Here is an 8,067-nt window from a genome sequence, read left to right as displayed (position 1 = left end):
AAAAAATTAATAATTTTATTTATTTATCAAGGCCTGAACTCCTGGTGAGTAGTGAGTGTTGATGTAATTTTTAATTAACACCATTTATAATATTTCATAGGGCCCACAAGAGCCCTATTGATTCTCCTTATGCATATCTAAGTATCAGTTTGGGAGGGCTGTTGGGATACAACTTGTCGCGTTCTGAGTTGAGTCCCACGTGAAATTCTCTTAAATTGTGTTTGGTAAAAATTTGAAAAGTCAATATAAATGAACATACCAAAGGCCATAATTGTGCCTATAACAAGCAACTACTCTGACGAAGTAACCACTCAGACGAGCTTATCAAGAAAGCTCAACCAGAGCGGCTCGGTTAAATTTAATAAGCATATCACCCCAAACGAGGCCCTGTGCCAAAGTTCCAAATTCCAATATCTAAAAGTTCCTACTTCCTACTACACCACATGTCCAAATTAAACCTTTAGCATCCTTCCCTTCTGAAGTAATTAAAATATTCAACCTTTAGCATCCTTTCTTACAAAAAATGGTCCAATAAACCGTAATTGGGAATATAACTGGGTTGCATTTGGATTGCACCCAGCCACATCCTAAGTTTGACTCAATTAACAAAATCCCTCTGCTAAAGTAATCCACATAGAATCCAATTAGACCTAGAGTGTTTTAACCAGCAATCTGTATCTAATTGGATTTTTCAATCCGGTCTGTCTGATCGACCATCTTAAAAAATATTGTAGTTAAAAAAGCTTTTATCAATTCGAATACCACGTGAATTTGGATGAATACTGGTTGATATTTTTTAATTTTATTCGGCTTGTTTGGGTTGTAAGTCAGATTTGAACTGATCTGCCTTGCTTTTCGAGATTTGACTTCACTCATTGTAATTAAGAAATACTAGCGGAGGGGCCTTTGTTCTCAGGGGCTGGATTGGAATAAAATTAGCATACCGTACATGTTCGAATAAAATTTACAGTAAAATAAATATAGTAAAAATCTAAAATCATAAAAAATCATAGTTTTCGAACTGCCATTGACCCGGATGGACGAATATTTCGGCCTGGGAACCGTTTAGGCAATCGGTTCCATTTTATCCCAATCCCAGTCCCAGTCCCTAGCCAAAAACTATGGAATCGGTCGATGAACCATTTACCTGACTGGTCGAACCATTGACCCGTTAACCCATTCAATGTTTTTTTGGCCATTTTTTAATTTAGAATCTTCTAGGCAACTGATTCCATTTTATCCCAATCCCGATCCCTGGCAAAAATTAGTTGAATCTGTCAACGACCCATTGACCTGGGTGATCAAGCCGTTGACCCATTGACCCGTTAAATGGTTCTTAGCCTTTTTTTTATTTTAATTTTTGTTGTCAGAACGGGCCGTTCATTTTAAATAGACGGTTGAACTATCGACCCAAAAACCGGTGGCCATAATGGTTCCATTTTCAGGTCATATGAGTCACACGCTCGAATGGCATAAAACGTATGATACTGCTTAATGGACCTCACACACTCTTTTTTTTTTCCTTTAATTTTTGTTGTCATAACGGGTTGTTCGTTTGAACCGGATGATCGAACCGTTGACCCAAAACTGGTGGCCAGAACGGCTTCATAATATTTTACCTTTAATTTTTATTGTCTTAATTTAAATTAGATGGTCAAACCGTTGATCCAAAAACCGGTGGCAGATAAGATATATAAGATTATATATATCTTATAATCTTATAAACCAGTACAATTTGAGAATTTTCAATGAAAAATTTTTATTGAACCATCCGTTCTTGTAATTTGAGAACCGTCGACCCAAACTGTGTCCGTTCTTGTAATTTGAGAACTGTCAACCCGAACCGTATCCATATTTATAATAAAAATATAGAATATCATCTAACTTGATCTAGCTATATGTGGGTGAGGCCTGTGGTGTGAATATGATAGACCATTGATACATACTTGGGTTATGAAAATATTTCTTATTTTTACGCGTACAAGAGACTAGACTAGCTATAGAGAGAATTGAAGCCATTAATTTATTTTCTCCCAAAATTGCTTTTGCCATGTTTCGACCTGGCTGGTGAGATTTTCTTTGTGCTTCAAAAAAGCTTCAAGAGCTGGAGGATCAAAAGGAGGCGGTAGGGTGCATGGGGTTTTATTGGTAGGACCCTTCACCATGGACTCCATCATGAACTCTTTGTTTAGTCCAGCTGCAGGGCAAGCCATCACCTCCGAACAGAGCTCGACGGCGTGTGGAGGAATAGTGGGTTTGTATCTCAGTAGCTTCGAGTACTGACTCAGCAGATGAAACATGTAGTCATACACAAACTCCATTCTGAGCTGCTCTTGAATGAATTTGCTCCCGGCCTTCCCAATGGCCTGTGCCTGCAATTAATAATAAGATTGCACAGGTGAACAATATAGTAATTAATGGAGCTGCTATATATTAATGATAAATAATAAGCTATATATCGACGTTGTGACCTGTTTTTTGTGTTTGTTGCCCCAGTCGACGGCAAACTTGATAGATCGACACTTGTCGGTGTCCTTGATGGGCCAATAGTGATGAATCGGCAATAAACTTCTTGTGAAGAAATCGTAGTAATGAGGCGTCACTAGTAGCGTAGGAGAATCACAAGCTAAGATATATTTTTCACTGACGGACCAGGCCCTTCCTTCAATGTAGACTTTGTATCTGTATGCAAATATTGCAAATTAATATGAAATATGATGGTTCAGTTAAGAAAGCTAGAAACTAAGTAATTGGAATGGTCATTGATCATCAGAATATCTCTCTCCCACCCACCTGTGAGTGCATTGATCTGCCAAATTTGAATGCTTGTAACCTTGCTTGGATGCACGTTCCCAGTCCTGGAAGCAAACAGTTAAGAATCAAATGGTGATAAATGTAGGCAAGTAAAGAAAGAAGAGCGATCGAGTTTACCTATACTACTCACCTGCACATAAAAGCGTGCATTCCAATCCTGATGCTTGTTGTGGTTGCATTTGAGGAGGTCTTGCCTACCCAGGGACACATAGGGATTCCCTTTCCAGTAGGCGTAACGTTGCCTTTGCACCCACTTGATCCTCTGGTTGCTTTGTTTCAGGTCTTTTAGCAGAGGCACCCATGGCTTTATGTTGATTTCAGGCCTGCACACCCAAATTAAAACTACTTCCTAATTAACAAGTGTTCGGTCTCCTTGCTGGTTGGGCTTTTGCTAAAACTGAGAATTAATCATGGCCTTATATGTATTGCAGTACACTTCAGAATTCTAAAATTACACCCCTCTATCAATCGCATCCTATCCGTAGATTTAGTATCAATTCACTACCAAAATTCATCCCACCATCTGTACGGTTGGACTAAAAAGTCAACAGTCATTTTCTCAAGTTTTTATTTTTCTTTCGCGTAAGCACCTGTCATGTACCAAATCGATTACTAAAGTGGTAATTCACTTTTACTACGACAATGTCTTATAGCAGGATTAAAACCCAGAATCATGGCGTTAAGATGTATTACTGTGGCCCCATCAACTTATCACTTCATCGGATTCAACTTGGGTGCTTGGCTTTCATTTCATCGGATTCAAGGTGGGTGCTTGGCTTTTATTTCGTACCAAGAGTGGTTTGATCGCTGTGTGACACAAGTCTTGGTTAATGCGTCTTTCTTCTAAATATTTTTGTTCGGTTAGACAGAAATTATCTATTAAGTTTTTATTTTTAATTATTTTAACAAAAATAATAAAATAATTATTAATTTCTAGCATATGGAACTGGGACATGTGTCAGCGTGTTTGGACGCGGCATTAACGACTATACTTTCAGTGACTTCCAGTGGACAACTTTGGAGTGGGGGACCGAACCACCTAAACAGTAATCTCAAAACCTCAACCGTTTAATGCCTGAAGCGTGCGAAAACTTAGATTCTGCATTCTCAGTTGATAGAGAAATACTCGAAAACAACGCCCCATAGATAAAGGTGACGTCACCGACTTGGCTGCAGAGCATTGTTTCCGAGGAGTTGTGTAATTAGCAGGCACTAGGCAGTGCAGCTGCTCCCCAACCAGCAGGCAGCGGCAACAAGGCGTAGCACATTGAATGTTTGGTAATTTCTATATATTTTGGTTAGTTATAAAGGATTAACTTACCATCCCCAGAACGACCAGTCAGGGAAAACGATGTCCAGCGTCATGTCGTCGCCACAATAATGAAACAGAGCAGGCGGCGCCGTCGCGTTCGGCCCCTGATAATCGCTTTTCCTGATGATGGGGTGGTCGTCGCAGTTGAACATGATATCCAGATCGGGCAACTTCCCTGGGTACCTCCTCATAAGCTGTACAATTCCCCACAGCGTAAATACGTCTCTGGTCTGAAATGCGCCGCTGTACTTATCGTAGTAAAGCCTCCCGTCCACCACCACCAACCTGAAGTTTGCTCTCTTTCTTTCTCTTTCAACCATCTCTCTCGTGATCCCTGTCTCCTTCCACGGCCGCAAATCCTCGTGGATCCAACGGAAGTAATGCGGGCATGTTGCAGCGGTTGTTCTTCCAGCAGCAGTGGAAGACGAATCGTCGCCTCTTGAAAACGTTGCCGGGAAGCTTGTGGAGCATATCTGACTCAGGTTAGCTACGGAGCAGTTGAATGGAAACTCAAGTTCCTCGCTTTCTGACTCCTCTGGGGTGTCGGAGGAGGAAGTAAAAATTGCTTTGAGAGACGCACTGCCGCTTGTAATGACAGACTGCATCATTGAATAATAATCCATTTAACCTCTCGTGATCTAATCCATATTACTGTGATAAATAATTAAGCATATCAATTTACTAAGGGACCGTTTGTTTGTTTTACAGGAATAGGGAGGGGTCTTGAATCGGAATTGGAATGGTCGAATTGTTTGGTTGAGTGGAATTGGAATTCGACCAATTTCCATTCTAGGTGGAATGGCCATTCCCTCCCTCTCCCTTGGGACTTGAGAGTGAAAATCCATTTCAGCCAATTTCGATTCCATTTAAACCAAACGGGTGGGGAATAGATAATTCCGATCCTGATTCTGATGATTCTGACTGCTAACCAAACGAACCCTACACCAGCCTTATCACCCAATTACCAAAATTTCCATTCCCCATATGTTAATTACATAATAAATGTATAGGGCATTTTGGTTAAAATAAATTGGAAAAGGAAAGGATAGAATTTTAGTAAAACCACTGAGTCTCTCTCTCGCTCCATCTGTTGGCATCTTTTCTTCCTCCCAAGTCACAATCGTGTGGGAATGGGAGTCTCTCCACTCCACACTCCTCCAGTTCCAGTAGTCTATTCTATCTATTCCATCACGTTCATCTTTAACAAACAATAAATGAATACGTGGCTCATGGGCTTCGTTAAAAGTCCAAAATCCAGGCCCACCAATTCCATCTCCAATTGCTGGTTTGATCGAATCGATTTTTTGGATTCTGGGCTTCTGAACGCCATTGCTGACTTCTCGAATTCAAACGACGTAATAGAATTTAGAAAAAATGTTCTCTGTTATATATTCTCTGAACACAGAAATTCCTGGTGGGTGTTAAAGATAGAAATGACTTACAGTGTCGATCCAACGAACAGAAAAGAAGGCGCCAAGGAAGAGGACGATAAAGAAGAAAACCATGGTTCTCGAAGTTCCCTTCTCTAGTAGGAATGGCCGACATCTCGTCTCCTCTGAAAAGTGCCTCTGGAGTCCAGACCCTTCCCATAGGGTGTTCATCCATGTCTGCACCCTCTCTATCATTTCAGTTCCTTCTTCACTCCTGATAACTCAAATTTTTATCTCCTTTTCTATTTTCCCTTAAAACCCAAAAACATCACTCAAACAAGATTTTCTTTTTTTTTTTGTAACTATCCAGACTCACCTACCTGGGGGCTCCAATTCCAATTCTCCAACTTTGTGGTTCAATTCCAATGTCAGAAAATCTAATAACCCAACACACAGCATTTAGATTTACTTATTTTTTTCTATTTATTGTTTACCAGTTTAAGTACAAAATTACTTTTCCTCTCTTTGCCCCACTCCAAAAGTCTCCCTTGCTTTAAAACTACGTCGATCTAAACTCCAAATCTAGGAATCTTAATTTTCTGGCTGCTTCCTTGATATTGGCTTCTACTTCCAACACGGCTCCTCCAGTCAGGTACCTAAATATAACATAACAAGCAAATTAAAAGAGAAAGACTGTATGATATGAATAGGAAGACATGAATATATAAAGATCAAAGTACAGGACATGTATGTCTGTTTCTACATGAGATGAGTGAGAGAGAGAGAGAGAGAGAATTGATGGTGCACCTGAACTCGTCTTATAAATTTTCATAGAGAGTGAGGCTCGTGAACATGGGGCTATTCTCTTCTTGTTTTATTACTTAAGATCGAAAACCAAAGAAAGAAGAAAACGTTACCTAGTTTCTAATTCCATAGTATTATTTCTCGGCTTCGTTGGTAACTCATGCCTCCAACTCTCTCTCTCTCTCTCTCTCTCTCTCTCTCTCTTTCCTTTTTTTCTGATCTACTAGCTAGTCACCCCGATCACTCTCTCTTGGTGTGGAGCGCCAATGATTCATTATCAAATGAGAAAGAGCTTAACAGATAAATCGAACAGTACCTGGACTTGGTTGACACCCCAAGCCTCTCAAAAGAAAGCTTAAAGAAGCTAGATAAGGTTACCTGAACTTAGGTGGTTACAGATAGAAATAAGAAAAATCTTAAGCTTTAATTTTGAGATGTCTTACCTCTGAATACAGCGATAAAACCACTCTTCAGACTGCGGAGCACCGATACTAAAGATATGCATATGGAAGGATGTGTGTCAATATATCATCTCATCTTGGAGACACCAACTGGGGCTCGCTCTGAATCTGAAGAAATAATTTACCAAAACATGGATGAAGCAGGAAGAAAAGCCAAGCAAAGTGTTGAAAACCTGAAGAACTGATAATCGTTGATGTAAGTGACTAAAAGACGAAGACCCATCGCAAAGGGTCTTATTATATCGTTAAGCACGTTATCTTGGATAAAACAAAGGCCAAAGGTGTAAAGACATTTCTGATTGGAGCACGTCTAATATTTGGTAATTAAATATTTACAGAATTAGACAGTGGAAATAGGGTTCAAATACTAACATGGTACTTGACTACTACTCAGCGTTTTTTGCTTCAAAAACCAAAATAGCCATCCCATCATCATCAGTAATTAGTTTTGAACTCAAATAATAGAAGCAATTAATAGATGAAGAATCACCATAGAAATTCCTATATATGAGGCATATTTCTCTCGGTCAAGTTTGCTTGGGTGAGGGTTTCATTGATTATTCTAGTGGTCAGTATGTAGCAACAAGTCAACAACCCAATTAGGCATGAGGCCACCTCACGGTCAAACCCACCTCTCTTCGAAACCCAAAACTGGGACTCCACTAGGAACTAGCCAACTGGGAAGAAGTCCAATAGCCCATTAGCCCATTCCCATTTCATATATTGTCTATCACATGAGATATCTTGTTCACTTTTTATTAGAAAATGTTGAAAACGACCTATTATTGAAAAGTTTGCCACAAGTATATATATGCTGTTACTTGTTTATTCAGAAAAAATAAATAAATAAAGGAAAGTTAAATTACCAAAATCCACAGATATTCTGATTTCAACAAGTATGGGAATAATAAAATAAGGGATATTAATTGCATGCTTTTAATCCATCTATCCATATATATATAATCTCAGAAGCTTTATGCTTATATATAAATGTATGTATATTTCTTTATTTATCCTCCATTTCGAAGGCAAAACATATAGAGTTAACATGAATTTCTACCATAGATTTAAACTTTAGACTAACGTCACTAACCATAGGCTGGCTCAAGTCATGTATAATCTGAGTTTCAATTAAAAATAAAATGAAATGGAAACATCAGGATCAGATTAATTGTTATTCAATATAATACATGGAGAAAATAAACTTGATGATGTGATCTGGGGTGTTCACCCTTAATTGCTGGTTTCGTAGCGCCTTGTACACGCATTTGTTTGTACTTCATCGGTTCATCCAAACTCTGATTTT

At 39.1% G+C, this 8,067-nt stretch overlaps 1 protein-coding gene across 1 annotated transcript; it reads right to left on the bottom strand.

The window, feature by feature from the left end:
• Window positions 1–1,822: 1,822 nt before the first annotated feature.
• On the bottom strand, window positions 1,823–7,305 carry LOC148848618 (uncharacterized). The gene is made up of 7 exons (XM_088947952.1): window positions 6,744–7,305; window positions 5,569–6,152; window positions 4,136–4,725; window positions 2,945–3,137; window positions 2,794–2,858; window positions 2,472–2,682; window positions 1,823–2,372 (listed from the first exon to the last, which is right to left on the bottom strand). Exons 2-7 carry the CDS (start codon window positions 5,749–5,751, stop codon window positions 2,019–2,021), a joined length of 1,596 nt encoding a protein of 531 aa, XP_088804078.1. The 5' UTR covers window positions 5,752–6,152; window positions 6,744–7,305; the 3' UTR covers window positions 1,823–2,018.
• Between the last annotated feature and the right edge of the window lie 762 nt (window positions 7,306–8,067).

The sequence above is a fragment of the Nelumbo lutea genome, chromosome 6, assembly GCF_056320005.1.
Source record: "Nelumbo lutea isolate HS-2025 chromosome 6, American lotus-T2T, whole genome shotgun sequence".
NCBI lineage: Eukaryota > Viridiplantae > Streptophyta > Magnoliopsida > Proteales > Nelumbonaceae > Nelumbo > Nelumbo lutea.
This window is presented reverse-complemented; position numbering and strand designations above follow the sequence as displayed.